Below are 16,821 nucleotides of genomic sequence, written 5' to 3' on the forward strand. Positions count from 1 at the left end.
CTTTGCTGCATTTTGCTAGTGTGCAAATCAGAAGGTAAAAGTAGTGCTGTAAACAACTGCCCTGTTTTTTATGTACCAAGTCTAGACAAGTCTCATTGACAGTGCAGTCATGAGCATTGGCTTGCATTTTGTGAAACATCTTTAAAATCTTGGAACACCTGCTGTTGGCACATAGCAGTCATGGGACACATGAAAGAGTGCATCTTACTTATGCAAGTACTTTTTTACATGCCAGACCTCTTGGAGGAACCACTGGTGTTGCACTGAGAAACATGAGGAAGGATGAGATGAACTGGACTTCATGGCTACATTTCTAATCATCCTTTGGTCACATCAAGATATTTACACATTTGTTGCAGCATTAAGAAATGGTTCCACAAATCCCTGTAAATAGCCCACCGGTTCCCATGATGTTGAACTGGGCTACCCAAGCTCTGCAGCTTTCTTCATAGATTCACCAGAAAGGCTCACTCAGAGGCTGCCCCGGGAACATGTGAGGATGTACCAGCACTCTTGTGCTGCTGTTGTTCGGGTACTACTGAGGTAGCCTCTCTGTGAGCTAAGTGGGCCTTGTGTGCACTCAGCTTTGGATGAGGCTCAGGAGAGTGTTCTCTCCCTTCAGAAATGGGTTTGAGCTACAGTGTAGTCTGGAGATAAATTATTTACTTCTGCATGTGTATGCATGCAGTTGGCCAATAGACATCCACTTGGATAGATGGATTTGTTTCACTTCCTTCAGCCTACATTGTTGTTATTTCTAAGGTTTTGGTTTGTTTTAATGGCAAACTATGTAATGAGTTCAATGGAGTGAAGCTTGATAGTACCTCCTGGCATTCTTAGGGCCCTGATTTGACTTCTGGCTTTTACAAACCTGCTTGATTTGTACAAGCTTGTAATCTTGTTGTGAAATACTTTTAGGGGTTATGAAGATCTTGGCAACTTGAATCCAAAAACTCATCAGAAGATCCTTTTACAAATCAAATGGGAAGTCACTTCTTGCATATAATAGATGAGTATTGTACAGTTAGTATACTCAGTCACGCATGTGCTTGTTAACTCAAAATTTTGAATCTTCAGTGTGGGAACCCAGGGCACAGGGAATATTTCTCTGTCTACTCTGAGGGGTCCTGACCCCCAGAAGTGCACTGACTCTGACCTTTGCCCATGGAGAAAGCTTAGAAGACTTCGAGGTAGACTAGAGTCTACAAGAGTGTGAAATATATAGTAGAGAATAGTGTAGTTTGTCACAGGGTGAAAAATTTAGGGTTCAGGATTTTTTAATATGGAGGCAAGGTAGAGGTCATTGGGCATTGTCCCGAGCTGCTTCTTCTTCATCTGCTCCATTTTCTGCAGTGTTGGTGGCACAGGGTGATTGGTCAAGGAAAGCCGCAGTGCAGAGGTTACGTGGATAGACAGGGGGTGAGTTATTGGTAGAAAGGTAGAAATAAAGTACATTTTAAAGAATTAATTGGATGAAACAGCTTTAAAAGACCTTGAAACTGTACATCTTGTAGCCATTTTGCAGTGTTACCCTGCGCTCTGTCTGGTGCAGACGGCATGCCAACTTTCTGATAAGATAACAATAAAACAACTATCTGAAGACCCATGTGTCTCTCAGTCCTGACGCAGAACTGCTACAGGAGGGTTTCCCCCTTCAGGGGAGCCTTCTGAGGGGCCCAACGAGAGGGGCCAAAACCAATATTCAGTGATCTCTTTGTATAGTGGGTTGATGCCGGCTGAATGCAGGGCACCCATAAGCCTCTCTCTCACTCCCTTCCACAGGGAACAGAAAAATATAACGAAGGCTTCATGGGTTGAGATAAGGACCAGGAGAGATCACTCGCCAAATACCCTCATGGGCAAAACAGACTAGAATTAAAGACATTAATTGAATTTATTTCTAACAAAATCAGAACAGATAGTGAGAAGTAAAATAAGACCTTCAAAACACCTCCTTCCCAGCTCTCCCTTCTTCCCAGCTTTACATCCTCCCCCAGTGGCACAGAGAGATAGGGTAATGGTGGTTATGGTCAGTTCGTCACCCATGGTTTCACCCACTGCTCAGGGGGAAGAGTCATTCCCCTGCTCCCCCATGGGTGTCCCTCCTACAAGAGACAGTTCTCCATGAACTTCTCTGGTGTGAGTCCATCTCACGAGCAACAGCTCTCTGCAAACCTGCAGCATGGGTCACTCCTAGGTGGGGTGGAGTCCTTCAAGCACAAGCTGCTCTAGTGTGGGCTTCTCTCTCCTCAGGGGTTACAGCCTCCTTCCAATAGGTCACAGCCTCATCTTAGACATCTACCTGCTTTGGCGTGCTCCATGAGTCTTCTCCAGGGGCTGCAGATGAATGTCTGCATCCCCATGGTCTTCCATGGGCTGCAGGGGTACAGCTGCCTAACTATGATCTGCACCATGGCCTGCAGAGGAACCTCAGCTCCAGTGCCTGGAGCACCTCCTCCCTTCTTCTTCACTGACCCTGGTGTCTGCAGAGTTTTTCCTCTCACATTGGAGTTCCTACTCCAGTCTTCTCTGGCCACAACTACAGCTGCACAATAACTTTTTTTCCTCTTCTTCCTAAATCTGTTATTACAGAGGCATTACCACTATTTCTGATTTGCTCAGCCTTCACCAGTGGCACAGCAGCCTTTGGAGCCACCATGGTTCTGCCAGACATGGAGGAAGCTTCCAGCAGTTTCTCACAGAAGCCTGTAGTCCCCCACTACCAAGGCCTGGCTATGGAAACCCAATACAGTGTGCCAAGTATTGAGGCCTAGTCATGAGTTTTCTTCCTTTTTTTTGGAAATTGAGACTCTACCATTGGGCTCCAGTCCGATAATTTTTATTGTTCCCATGATCCCATTGAAGTGTCTTCCAAATAGTGGCCCAGTGTCTTCACACTGCATAAGCTAGGACCCTTGACTGACATGTTTTTATGGACAAAATACCTGTTCACATTTGAGTTACTGGTTCAGAGGCACCAAAGAGAGGAATATGATACACTTAGAAAGAAAAGTAAGTGAAACTCTCTCTTTTTCATGTGTTCATTTCAGGTATTGCCCTCTTATATCTGCAACTATACCGTGTCACGAAAAACCAGAGCCACTTGCAGCGATCTCTTGATTATGTGAAGAGAATCCTTCGCAATCTGAATGGCAGAAGAGTTACTTTCCTCTGTGGTGATGCTGGGCCATTGGCAGTGGGTGCAGTGGTTTACCACAAGCTGAAAAACAGCAGTGAATCTCAAGAATGTGTTGCCAAGTAAGTGGTTAATGGTGGGAAATGCCCTTCATTTGTAGAGAGCATTGGTTCAGTAACTTTGCAAGTGAAATTTTAGAGGACATGGTTAAAGAATGGACACTTTCTCTCCTGATAAGTTTTCGGTACAAGAATACAAAATAGGCTTTATCTTTATTAAAGCTGGCTTGCACTTGATTCGTATTTAGTGGGTTATCTTGAGTCTTCTATCGCTGTTAGGACAGGATGTCCTGGGCATATCTGTAGTGCACACACGTTCTGATTTTGTCACATTGAAGTGACATTTAACAAAAGCCACAGTCCTGTCATGGGTAATATGTAGTGCTTGTGCAATATGTGATGCTTTCTGTGAAGAGTGGGTCTTAGTGGATTTTGTAGATTCATTACGAAACGTGTACTGCAGAATCTGGATGCAGGCAGACAAAATCACGGTGTATCAGATTGATATGTAAAAAAAAAAATTAATATAACAAAGGAAGTATTTGCAGGAGCAGATTTGTAAAGGCAAAGAATTTAATTAGGTCAGAGCTTATGAAGGGTGGCCTGAAAAAATTCCAACCCCTTTTCAAAGTAATCTAAATGGAGTAAATGTCTCAAGAAATCCCATTTAGATGTAGCTTCATTAGAGAGCTCACTGTGCCTTTGCTGCTACAGAGTTGATTGCTATCCTAGCAAGGGCTGGAAACCCTGGAATCCTGGGGAGTTTGCATTCAGCACCACAGTCCATCTGATAGCTGTCCAGCAACACACCTCAGGCTGGCAGAATTTGCAACGAGGCTTGTGTCCTCATCTCCATTCTGGTTTGTTTGGAAATGTAATTGGTCTCTTTCTATTCTAGAATCCTAGTGATCTTAGTGTGATTAACCTCTGCTGCTGTTCCTGAATGAATATTTCAGTTTTGAAGTGAGTGTTAGGTTTGGGGTTTTTGCTTTTACAACTGGCAGTAAGCTTGGGCATGTCATTTTGAATGCAGCTCAGAAAGCAGTGTTGCTTGCTGTAAGGCAAAAAGCATGAGTATAGTAAAATGAGAATAGCAGTAAATCTTCTAGTGTTGCCTCTCCTTGGAAAGTAATTTCTATGAGGAGTAGTGAAAAGGAGTTTAGTTTGATTATTTATGTTATAACTTTTTTGTTTATAAATATATACGTGACACCAGCTGAGTGGTACGTTGCAGATGTCAAAATCTAATCTATGATTTCACTTTTAACTTTTTACCTTGTCCAGTTGTATGAGTTCAACATAAAACTTAATAGTGGACAATTTAGAAGAAAACAATTTAATTCTAAACCCAAAGCATAGTTCTGAGAAAGGAGATATAAAACTGGGTTTTTTTTAGTAGCTTTTCTCTAGTATTAAGCAGGGACAGTGTAAACACATGATTGAGGTCAGTGGTTTTGCTATGGCCTGATATTAATGCTAACATTTCTCCTGAGAAATAATATCTGGGAGAATCTGGGAATTGAATTTGGTCTTAATCCAGATTGTTATTACCCCTCCCCCAATTTAAAATGTGTTCATCACCATGATTTCCTCTAAATATCAATTTAATCAAAAAAGATAGGAAGAGACAGGGAGGGAGTGGCCATAAAACAAATCTCTGATCCATCTCAGTGCTAATACAGACTGATAGAGTATTAGCAGAGAGTCATTCTGGAGAAAATGAGAGTTACCATGGCCAGCGCTTCTTGTTCCTTGTTTTTTCACTGCTAAAGGCATGCAGTTTCTGCATTATGGCAGTGTCCTTTTCAAAACTGAGGTGCTCAGTGTTTGAGAAAATGTGTTTTCTTAGGAGAGGGAATGACGTATGGTGGCATTGGAGTTTTTTGAGTGGTTTTTTCCCTCTTAAACATGTACAATTAAGCATTCCTCACTTTGGTGAAATTCTCAGAGGCTCCAGGAGGTTTCTCTCTTTGCTGGAGTAGCTCTCTGGGCTTCTCCATCTCCTGCCCTGCATCTCTTTCTGTCTGCACAGAATCCTGACAGCTGTGCTGATACTGACCTGGCTCTGGCTCAGTTTCCCATCTCAAAGATGGCAGGCGTGCAGAGCTCCTGCCTGTAAACCCAGCAGCCAGCTGGACTGGGAGTGATTGAAGGGGGTTGGTGAGGCTTCACCATTTGCTCTGCTTCTGGTTGGATTGGTGGCTTGTACAAGGCAGTGTGGTCTCTACAGAAGATACTCTTTCCCCACCTTCCTTGTCTGATGCAGGTTGTTGCAACTCCAAAGGACAGTCATCAGCACAGATTCTGAACTTCCAGATGAGCTGCTCTATGGCAGAGCAGGTTACCTGTATGCCTTGCTGTACCTGAACACTGAAATCGGTCCAGACACTGTCCCACAGTCTGTTATCAAAGAGGTAAGACACTTTTCTCTCTCCATTATCACAGTATCACTGAGGTTGAACTGGGATCACTCTCATACATATTTCGAGGAGTTTAAGAGAGGAATGCTGGAGGAGAAGAGGGACCTAGAGCTGGAAACCCAGTCTCACCTGTCCATCCAATCTCTTCCCCCTTTCCCTGCTGCCCAGCTGGGGCTGGGACAGGCCAGTGTGGGTGGGTCAGTGTCCAGCCAAGGAAATAAGTTAATATGTAACTAGTTTTGGCCAGGTGAGACATTGTTGCCAAAAAAACCTTAAGACAGAAGTGTGAAAGTATTTTAAGATAGAAAAAAAGGAAACTTAGCGTGGGGAACATGCATGAATGTTTTGCAGATACCAGAACCAGAGAAGCCAGGGCTGAAAAAGAGTAATTAGAAATATTGATAGATTAAATTTCTACTCTTAAAATGGAATTGATCTCATCCTTAAGGAAAATACCTTTCTCACTCAGCATTCAAATCCAAATGAATTGAATATTGTCCTACCACTGTATTGTGGCTTATTGTTTGTTGTGGGTTTAGTCATGCAGAAGTAAAACCCTCTGAATTAAAGAAAGCAACATCAGGGTGTGTTCTTTTTCTTAGGTAATAGATGCTATTATTGAGTCAGGGAAAAACTTCTCGAAGGAGGAGCGGAAAACAGACCGTTGTCCTCTGCTGTACCAGTGGCACAGGAAGCAGTATGTTGGAGCAGCCCATGGAGTGGCTGGGATCTATTACATGCTCATGCAGGTAAGAGCATCTTCTGTTGGCTGGGGTGAAGTAGCAGTGATTTTTTCATCAGAGGGATCTTATTTTCAGCTTTCATGCATGTGCAGTGTTGTGCTGGATCAGGGTCTCACAGTCTGGTGTTAGACTGCAGCACAGAACTGTGCAGAGGTGCTACCTAAGGGTTTGATAGCAGAAGAAATCTGTGACTAGGGTATGATCACATGAATTAACTCTTGAGCTGTGGTTCAGAGCACCAGCTTTTCAGGATCTGGTTTCTTGTCCTCAGCAAAGACAGTGAAGTGCTTTCTCTCATCTTCATACTTACTTCTTCTGGTGTTGCAGTTAGAACAGCTAAAAATTCACTTACTCACTATCCATCACTCTTCAATTTTTTGCTATTTTTAAATGATTGCACCACTGATGCCTCCTGTCCTCCATGCCCTTCCTCTCTTCTCTAGTGATTTTTTTCCCCCCCACTGACTTGGTGATTTTGGAAGATTATCCTTAATCACATATTAGTCTTCAGTATGCTTTTATTATTTAGATGTTTTTCTTCTTCCTTAGCTCCCCTGTTTCTCACACAAAAGTCTTTAGTTGTAAAGATGGTCATAATCTTTAGTTGTAAAGGGGTCATAGTCTTTGGTTGTAAAGGGGTCATGAATATACTAAAGAACTAAAGATGTTCTTTAGTGTATTTATGACCCCTTCTGTCCTCTCCCTGTTTTCCTTAGTGAGATTCCTTTCTTCTGTAAACCTCCTCTTTCCCATACTTAAATCAATTCCCCCCTGCCCTGAGATTTGCAATAGGATTATGATTATTTCTGTTCTACAGTCTGGGAAAAGAGCCTTAAGATTCATTATAGAAGATTGTCATAGAGCTGTGAAACTTTATTGCACCTGTTTCTGGTTTTTGAAGGTGCTGCTGCCAGTCTGTACATCTTTGTAAATACCAATTTCCTTGCCAGCTCATGCAGAAAGAGTTTTCTTCAGGCAAATGGAAGAACTGTACCTCCTCACAGTCTGCAGCTGTGTACAAATGTACACTGCAGAAGTGATTGAGCTGGTATTTGGTGCTGCCACTGCTCAGCCATTCCTTGCTTAGAAAAAATGCTGCATTTCAGATTACCTTACACCACTTCCACCAGCAGTTCTGGTTAAACCAGCTGACTTTGCTATAGAAATAGCTACTGCTGTGCTACCTGGGATGTGCTTAACTTTACTACACCCATTTTCTGCAGTGACCATCCTACTGGGGCCTCAGGCTGCTCTGATTTACCGTGCTCCTATCTTTACCTACTGCTTTCTACAACAAGGTTGTCCACCCTCTTCTGCTTCCCTCAGCTTTCTGGCTTATATTTTTCTTTCCCTAGTAGTGCTAGATTTTCAGAGAAGCATCTAGTCTTCTAAAGAAGGCTCTTTAAAGGCTCCATCTTTATTTTACTATTTAAGGCTGATAGCAGAAATCATTGCACAGTGCTTTTTGGTTTGAGCAGAAGCTACTCTGTCTACATGTTAAAATCCTAGTAATTTTCCTTTACATATAATTGCTGCTTTTAAGAATTACCAGAAAGCCATTGTTTATGCAGCATTATATTACCATCTTTTCACTGTATGTTAAATATTGTGAGTCATGCAAAGTTGAGTCATCCACTGCAGAGAAGATGGCATATCAGAGTCCCATCCTTTCCTCATCCCTCCCACACCAAATGGGGTGAATTTTGCTGTATTTTCAACAAAGAATTCAAGAGGTGGTTTGTTGAGTGGTTATTTGATAACAAAAAAAAAGCATTGAACATTGCACCTTAGATGTGAAGGTTACTGAGGGTAGTTCCTGTACAACACTTATATCATAAAATCACAGAATATGCTGAGTTGGAAATGACACATCAAGATTATCAATTCCAGCTCCTGGCCCTTCACAGAACACCAAGAATCATACCGTGTTCCCAGAGTGTTGTCCACACACTTCTTAAACTGGAGAAAACATGTATTGCTGGAGTTATTTACAGGCTACTGAAAGAATAAGAGCTTAGCCATGGTAAATAACTCATCCATGAGGTAGAGGGGGAATTCTAAAGTGCTAGCTAGGAAGTCTCTACTCCAAGATTCTTTCACTAACCCTGAAGCAAAAGTGTCTGTTTGCATACCTTTGCTTTTGGCCAGAAAGTCAGGACACACACCTGTAGGTTACTCTTTAGCTGTTTGAAGTAAGTGCTGGGAACCTCAGCAGCATGGGCAAAAAACTCACTTGTACACAAATCTTCTTGGAAGCACAAAGTAAGGAAGTTTGTAAAGAGCTCTGCTCTTCTTGGATGTACATCCTAAGGATTTCTGAGCTGGGCTGGGCTTGCCTTGCACAGCTCAAGACTGAAGGCATTTATTGCTGGTGCTCGTCCTCTTTGCCTTCTTCTGCAGGATTGCCTTGTGAAATCAAGAGCCTCAAAACAAACATTCCTATGAAGCCTCCCTACCACACAGGGAGGGTTCTGAGTGAGGGTTGATTAGCTTTGGGGTATTTTTCATGACAAGCTGCTCTGTATTCAGGTGTACTTCTGATGAGCAGCATGAACCGCCTACTTGAGGGACCTGGTGGATAGAACTCTGGCAGAGGTCCTCTGGCTGAGGGGAAATAGAGGCTTCAGGTTGTTTCTTCAGGTTACTCAAAATACAGCTGTTGAAAGTTTTCATTCATTTGGCTGTCAGACTTTGAATTCTAGGAGTGTGCTCACCTGTTGAATACAAATGTGCTGGAGCTGGTGGGAAACAGTGGAACTTTATGACATTGAATCAGTAATAAAGACAATTTATTTAATAAAATAAGCTCAGTTATTAGGCTGTTATAGGCTCCAGTGCCTGTGGTTGTTCCCACAGCTTGCAGAAGTTCCAGAAATTATATAGATTGTGTAAAAATAGAGAGCTCTGCTGTTAAAATGGTGGAAAATGGGCTGGTAGTGGAGGGAATGCCATCCAAGAGCAACTGCAGACACAACAGTTACTTGGCTTCTAAACCTTTAGTTACAAGGAACATGCAGGATGATGGATGTATTCTCCATTTGACAAGGATGTACATTAAACAAAAAAACTAGAAAGGAAATTGCTAAAAGCAATTGAAGGATAATTTTGTAGTGCAAAGATGTTTAGATATTTGGTGAGGTAGCTTCTATTTTAGCTTCTGAATTTTAGCTTCTGAAAATGGAAATGCAGAATGCAGATTTATAGCCCATAGCTTCAGGGAGCTTTGTTTATGATGGAAAACTTCAACCTTCCTAAATCTCTTGTCAGGTATGCTGCTGTATACACTTTCCTTCATTTGTTGGGAAATGGCTATTTTTAAAATAAAATGTATAACCCACTATGTTGGAAGTCTGTATTATGAGCACCATGTGAACAATAGGTCTTTCTCCTGTAAGTGTTCTCCCTATTTTAAGTTACAAAGAGAGGTCTGGGAGTCGTCATACTTGGTTCTCAGTTCTTCCATAATCTTTCTGTGTCACCTCCATTGAGACAGGTAATGACTTGGTACCCCAATTTCTTTGTCTCTGCGATGACTGTAAAAATGTTCTTAGCAAGGGTGTAATAAGTAGACATTAATTAAATTCATAGGATGTGATTCACAGCATTTGGATCAAGGATACTTGTATGTAGGATACTTGAAAGCAGATTGTAGAATTAAGTGTTGATACACAATTTGTTACTACTTCTGTTGATGTGTTTAGTGATGTTTGTTTTAATGTTTTCCTCAGCCAATTGCAAATGTGGACCAGGAGACTCTGACAGAGCTGGTGAAGCCAAGCATTGACTACGTGCGTCATAAAAAATTCCGATCTGGGAATTACCCATCGTCGCTGAGCAATGAGACTGACAGGCTGGTTCACTGGTGCCATGGTGCCCCTGGAGTCATCCACATGCTCATGCAAGCTTATAAGGTAAATCATTCTGTGTTCATAGATTTCACAGATGCACAGAATATTCTGGGTTGGAGGGGACCCACAATGATCATCGAGTCCAGCCCTTAAGTAAGTGGCCCAAGCAGGGAGCCAACCCACAACCTTGGGGTAATTAGCACCAAGCTCTTAGATATTTGTATATATACACACACATATGTATGTATATATACCTCTGTCTTTACAGAGAAACTTATATGCAGGCCTGTTTGTTTGCAAGACTTTATATAGTATCTTTCTAAATCTAGGCTTTTGAACAAGAACCCCATGCAAGACACCTAAAAATCTCAGAATACTTACATTGGTATGTTTTAAAGAGAAAATAAGTGGGTAAAATCTCTTCTCAGGGCACTAGTAGTTACTAAGTTTTCTTGGGAAAGAGACATATATTTAAACAGTTTGGCATCAGAGTCCTGGGTGTGAAAACATTGACCTAAATTCTTTGAATCTTCATCCCAAGAGTTTTAACAATTATGTTGGTTTAAAAAAATATAGGTTCATGTGCCTTGCCAAAGAATGTCTTCCATAAATTACTCCTTTATTAAATAAAACTCTCAACAACTTAACGTCAGAGCTAAGATCCCAGGCCCCTTCCAGGGCGTAAATAAAACTGCTGAGCTACCCAAGCCTGCTGTTTGCCCTTCTCCATTCTTAACTAGGTTTGCTACCTGACTTTTTGTGTGCTTCTGATTTGCGTGACATTTGAAAGTATGCCATTTAATTAAATTTATGCAAATCGATTCCTGCTTTTGACAGCCCTCCTTGACAGATTCCCTGGTTGGCATCTGGGTGGGCTGATGAAAAGCAGGCTTGGTTTATGGAATAATTACTCATGCTGCTACCTGAAATGTGAACTTTAAATTTCTTACAGCGGGCTTTTTTTTTTTTTTTTTTAATGCATGTAACAGCAATTGCAGTTGCTTTTTCTTTGGACTGTGGTAGGAGATTGACTTAACACTTCTCCACTCTCTCCTTTGTCAATGTGCTTTCCCCAGCACAAAATGTTTTGCAAGAAGTGAGAGGGATAGGACCAAGTTCTCATTAGCAGTCTCCTTTTTGGCCTCTGTGTTTAAGGTGATGAAACATATGTTTTTCTATTATTCTTTATATTCTTCTTTTTGAAGCACTGAAAGAAAAAAGTTGGCATGTGTTTTGCTGGCTATGCTTTCATACCAGGCACAGGACTTTTGATAGCAGACAGCAGTGTTTGTCCTGGAAATCAAGTGCTGTCACAAGGCCTTAATTCAGAATGTTATGGCTAAGCAGCTGGCAAACCCTGTTCAGAGAGAGGCACTTCCTGTATCAAGCGTGTGAGTTTAAGATAGTTTCTTCTATTATCTTACTAAATAGTTTGGCAGGGGATACCATCTTCAAAGGACTAAGTCTACAGTAGCGCATCAGATTTACTTTGTTGGGGTTATTTTGGTAGGTTTTTGTTGTTGTTGGTTTGGGGTTTTGCTTGTTGATCTGTAAAGTGACTTAGGCAAAGCTGAGCAAAAAAGTGGCTTTATAAAGGTGGAATTCTGGTGTTAATCATCTGAATTACTTGCTTTTGTTTGCTTCTTTCTAGATGAGCCCTCTATGTTTAAAGTGCATTTCAGTTGCAGTAAACTTTGCAAAAGCGTTCCTTTGCTCAAACTCACTACTGCTTCTGAGTATATACTGTATGAATATACTAATACAAGTACTCATAAAGGAAATGCAGCGTTCTTGCTTGTATTTGTGACAGAGAAAAGAGTCCTGTGCTATACAAAGAGATATTCTTGTGCATTTTTGACATGGAATTGAAGGCAGACAGTGAGCAACCAGGAAGAAGTCATGAAGACCAGACCAGCAATTTAGGACCAGATTTGATATCCATTATTCTGTTTTACTTTTCTTGGAGGCAGCATCACATTTCTGTATTTTCAGATTCTGGTTTGCGGATAGAAAATGGAGAAAAAAGGACCACATACCCTTCAAATAGATTGTAGGTTTTAGAACCAAAGGCCTTGAACTTGAGTTTTTTTTTTGGGGTCCTGATTTTGGAAACAAAAACCTGAAAAGTTTTTTCTTTTACCCTGCAGGGAAAGGGGAAACAACTTACTAAGAAGAGAAAGAGAAGTCTATGAAGAATAGATTATTAAAATTCAAAATAAATTTGATATGGAAAAACCCTACACAAACAGCAAAACATCTCTCAGGAGCAGCTTCCTCTTGTTTTCATTAATACTTCAATTGATGTGTGTTTATTCTCTGTTTTTATTCCACAGACTTTTAAAGAGGATAAATACCTGAAAGATGCTATGGATTGCAGTGATGTCATCTGGCAGAGAGGTTTATTGAGAAAAGGGTATGGAATCTGCCATGGTACTGCTGGCAATGGCTACTCCTTCTTGTCTCTCTATAACCTAACTCAGGACAGAAAGTACCTCTACCGAGCTTGCAAGGTGAGCTGTGCAGCATCCCAGCAAAATCACTGTTCCCTTTCACATCCCAGTGCCTGTACAAGGGTAAACTGGGGTGGGTGTGGGCTGATGTGCACTGGGGCTGGCTGGGACATTGGGTGGGATAACAGGGCCCATCACTTGCTCCACTTCACTCACTGTGACTGGACGGCTTCCACGGACATTGGGTGGGATAACAGGGCCCATCACTTGCTCCACTCACTGTGACTGGGCGGCTTCCATTTGTGTACGTGGGGCAAGCACCCTCTTAATAAGCAGAGAGAAACAGACAAATTATTTGTAAGAGGGGAGGGACTAAATGTATTCAGAAGAAAATAAGAGCCTGAAAATTAGCCTGCCTGAACAATAACAGACTGATGTTATGTGGTACTAATTATTCCACTGAGAGTTTCACTGTCCTCCTCAGGTTCTCAAGCTGTTTGTATTTGTATTTTGTAATTACTTGTTTTCAGACTAATGCCTGTTTGGGGCTTTTAGAGCTCTGAATTGCAGTTATTAAATTGCTCACTTAGAGTTTTTTTATAATACAAATTGCAGAGAAAGACACACTCAGAATTTTTCCACTGGAATTGTCCAAATTCTGCTCTCAGTTCTTAACTGTGCTAGCACTTACTGAAGGAGAAGGCTTTCTCTGCCTGTTTCCTTACCTTGTAAGACCTTGGTTTGGTTTGTTGGATTTTTTTTCCAGTTTAATTCACTGACATGAGGTTTCGTATTGTGTACACAGCTTTTTAGCTGAAGCCTTTTACACAGTATTGCAAATGAAATCTGATGAGTTGCTTCCTAGGTGCTTTTTAGTGAATATTGGCCATATGTAAAGTTACTGTATTCATCTCTGCAGTCAGATGAATACAGACTGCAGTCTCTGCAGTCCTCTCTCAGCAGAGCTTTAAAAATCTGCTGCTTGTCTCACATTTACCAAAGCATCATGCTATGAGGACACCTGTAGACATACCTGCATTCTAGAGATTGAAATAAAACCCTAGTACTCCCACAGCAAATGTGTGACTTTGTTACACATGGAGTCACCCACTGCTGATGTGTGAGCCACAGCACCCTGCAGGCATTGCTGGCAGCATGGCTGTCAACTGTCCCTGTCATCCTCCGTGCTAGCACACCTTCTGCAGCTCTGGGCAGCATTGGCAGCTCCTGGTGGTGTTGCATTTCTGGCCCAAGAGAGCCCTGGTGTTTGTGCACACCATTCTAGAGAAAAGGTAACATATCTTTCTCAAAGCCAGAAAAAGGCAGAGACTCTGTTACGGACCTGAAATCCCATTAAGAAGGAGGTTGTGATGCAGTGGCCAAAGATTGTTTGCTGGAGCTGCCCACCATAGTCGGGCAGTGGATTTGCAGCCACTCTGCCACTAAGCATCTCCAGCATGCCCCAAGGGGATGCTGGAGGTGCTAAGTGGCAGAGTGGGGGGACAGCAGGCAGAGTAAGGGGGAAACAGGCAGAGGAATTTGCTTGTCTGACATTCTTGAAATCTTCTCTTTCTGAGCCAGAGTGTGCAGGGAAGCAAACATGCAGTTTCATTGTACCTAGAGGCATGTAACTGAGAGAACGAGATGGCTGCCCTCCCAGGGGTGCTTCTTCACACCGAAAACATCAAGCCCAGGGGAAGGAGTCTTTCCTGGAATACCTGGTTACCTCATGAAAGCTATTAAACTATTTCACAAATGAACCACAAGAACTTGAATAGAGGAGTCCCCTCTTTTGTGCTTCACATTTTACCTTCACAGCTTTTCTCTCAAATTATCAGGAGCTGAGGCACTCTGAGCTGGCCTGGCCTATCTGTAAGAGGAGACAGGGGCTGTGGCTGTGTCCTGGGCTCCAAGCAACAGAACATTGAGCCCTGTAGTGTTCAACCTTGTGATTGCCACTGTTGGTAGCAAGCATGCCAGTCTGTGTGACAAATAATGTTAGATGTCTTCCCAAGATATTGTTTCTTCCCCCTCTTCTCCCCCCGCCAGTTAAACAAAGATCCTGTGGCTTACTGGGTCACAGTTGTGCTGAAGCTATGAACTTGCAAATGATGGTTGTGTTTCAGTAGCCTAGGGGGCATATTTTAAACTTTTGTTGCAGTTCCCAGGCTGGAAGTAATAAGCAAGGTTAGTGTGCAACCAGATGTGGATGTTGCAAGAATTGATTGTAGCTTAGAAACATGCCATAAACATGTTTGGTCCTCACATTTAAGACAGGATTACATGGGAGAATTAAACCCTAGTGTGGAGATCTATATCCAGAGGGTGCCCAAAAATGTTTAATCAGTTCTTAATAACAGTGTGAATCACAGTGTTTGTGGTTTTTTCCTTGTGTTTCCTGAAGACACACACATATGCACATACCTCTGTCAAGAGAAGATCATCATCCTCCACTAAATATTTAAATAGAGTGGGGAGGAGAGGGGAGGGAGAGAGGAGATACCACCCATTTCTTTCTATGAACAGACTGATGACTCTGGAATTGTGCTTAGACACCATAAAGCCCCAGCTCTGGGGCAGGGGCACCCTCTAGTTAGGCTGATGTGTTTGCTAACAGGTAGGCTAAATTGCAGGGGAAGCAGGGAGAGAGCAGTTGTTGGCTTTGCAGGAGTCCATGCATGTATTTCGAACAAGCAGTGGTTTGCATCCGAGTACAGAAATGCCAGGGGAACTTGTGCCCCCCTAATGCTCTGGGGAGCCATAAAGGAGAAGTAGCTGGTTGTTACTGAATTGATCCAGGTGTGGTTCACAAGTCGTGTGTGTCTAATGTAGTTACTGCAGCAGTGCTGATCAAATGTGAGACACTGTTAACTCTTTCTAATGATAATCTATCTCCTGCAACAAAACATTAATGACCATAATTATCTAACTGTATTTATAATGATTTTTCATAAGGCTTGGGAAGAGCAAATAAATGAAACTAATTAATGACAGCTGAAGATTTAATACTCTAAATTGGTGCACAGAAATGAAAGAAAACCAAAATGCAATTAACAGCTGTAAGTCCTCAGTTTGTGAATAAATTAAGAACCAAGAGAGATAAGAGACTGATACAACATTAGTAAAATTTTGACTGAGTATATCTGTTCTTATAGCATTTTTCCTTGGCATGTGGCAGGGTTGATTGATGAAAAGCAGATGTCTAGCCCACCATTGCATTGTTATAAAACTGAAACTCACTCTATGCAAATACATATTTTAAAATCTGATTGCAGGCCTTGTCATGGTTAAAGGAGGACAAATTGATCTCAGTGATTTATGTGTTGTGTGTCTGCTTACACTGCTTCACATTTTGTACCTATTAATGATATTCAGGTACTCAAGCTTGCATTTAACAGTCTTGAATAAAAATATATTTTTTAATGTGTTCCCCAGTTTGCTGAATGGTGTTTGGAGTACGGTGCACATGGATGTCGTATTCCTGACCGCCCTTATTCCCTCTTTGAAGGTAAAGTGATGGTGTCGCAAATGGTCTTGTACTACAGGAAAGAGGGGCATCATTTCAATTTTGGCACATGCATAGGAGTTGGGAAGTCTTCGGTGGATTCCTCCACTATTAAACCCCCCCTATACCATCATCTCTGCCTAAAAGAAGGCAGGTGTAGAAAAGGACAAAGTAAAGTCATTCACTATCACACCTCTCTCTCCTGCTTTCATTTCAGCAGCTAAAATGTAAAACCGGCGGCAGTGTTACTTCGGAATAAAATTTTGCTGTGCTGATGCAGCTTGGTTTCAAGCAAACAGAAGTTCAGGCAACAGTTTTGTCACACATGGTTTTTCAGAGGGACTGGGCAGAGGAGCAGCTGTGGGTAGGGGGTCTCCAGCTAGCTGCTAGCTGTCAGAACTAGGCCTTCTCTGCTGCCATACTCAACCAAGGGAAAGGTAGTTTTAATATGAACCTAAATCACTTGAACAGGAAAGCAGTGCAAAGTTCTTAGGGGCTTATCTGTGAGTTCCAAGATGTTACCAGATACTATCCTAGCGCTTTGTATTTTTTTAATATAGCTTATTTTCTATTCCTTGTATCATCCTCATGTTACAGAATCAGTAGCAAGGAATTACAGATCCAAGCAGGATTTAAGGTACCACCGCGGCTGCTCCATGA

General features: G+C 41.9%; 1 protein-coding gene across 1 annotated transcript in view; it reads left to right on the top strand.

Annotated features, from left to right (window-relative positions):
• Positions 1–16,821, top strand: part of LANCL2 (LanC like 2) — a 33,406-nt gene that overhangs the window by 12,438 nt on the left and 4,147 nt on the right. The window contains exons 3-8 of the mRNA XM_041466544.1: positions 3,051–3,258; positions 5,462–5,609; positions 6,218–6,364; positions 10,087–10,269; positions 12,540–12,716; positions 16,092–16,164. Of these exons, the coding sequence (XP_041322478.1) occupies positions 3,051–3,258; positions 5,462–5,609; positions 6,218–6,364; positions 10,087–10,269; positions 12,540–12,716; positions 16,092–16,164 (936 nt within the window). The remainder of the gene's footprint in view (positions 1–3,050; positions 3,259–5,461; positions 5,610–6,217; positions 6,365–10,086; positions 10,270–12,539; positions 12,717–16,091; positions 16,165–16,821) is intronic.

The sequence above is a fragment of the Pyrgilauda ruficollis genome, unplaced genomic scaffold, assembly GCF_017590135.1.
Source record: "Pyrgilauda ruficollis isolate IOZ18807 unplaced genomic scaffold, ASM1759013v1 scaffold2, whole genome shotgun sequence".
Lineage (NCBI taxonomy): Eukaryota > Metazoa > Chordata > Aves > Passeriformes > Passeridae > Pyrgilauda > Pyrgilauda ruficollis.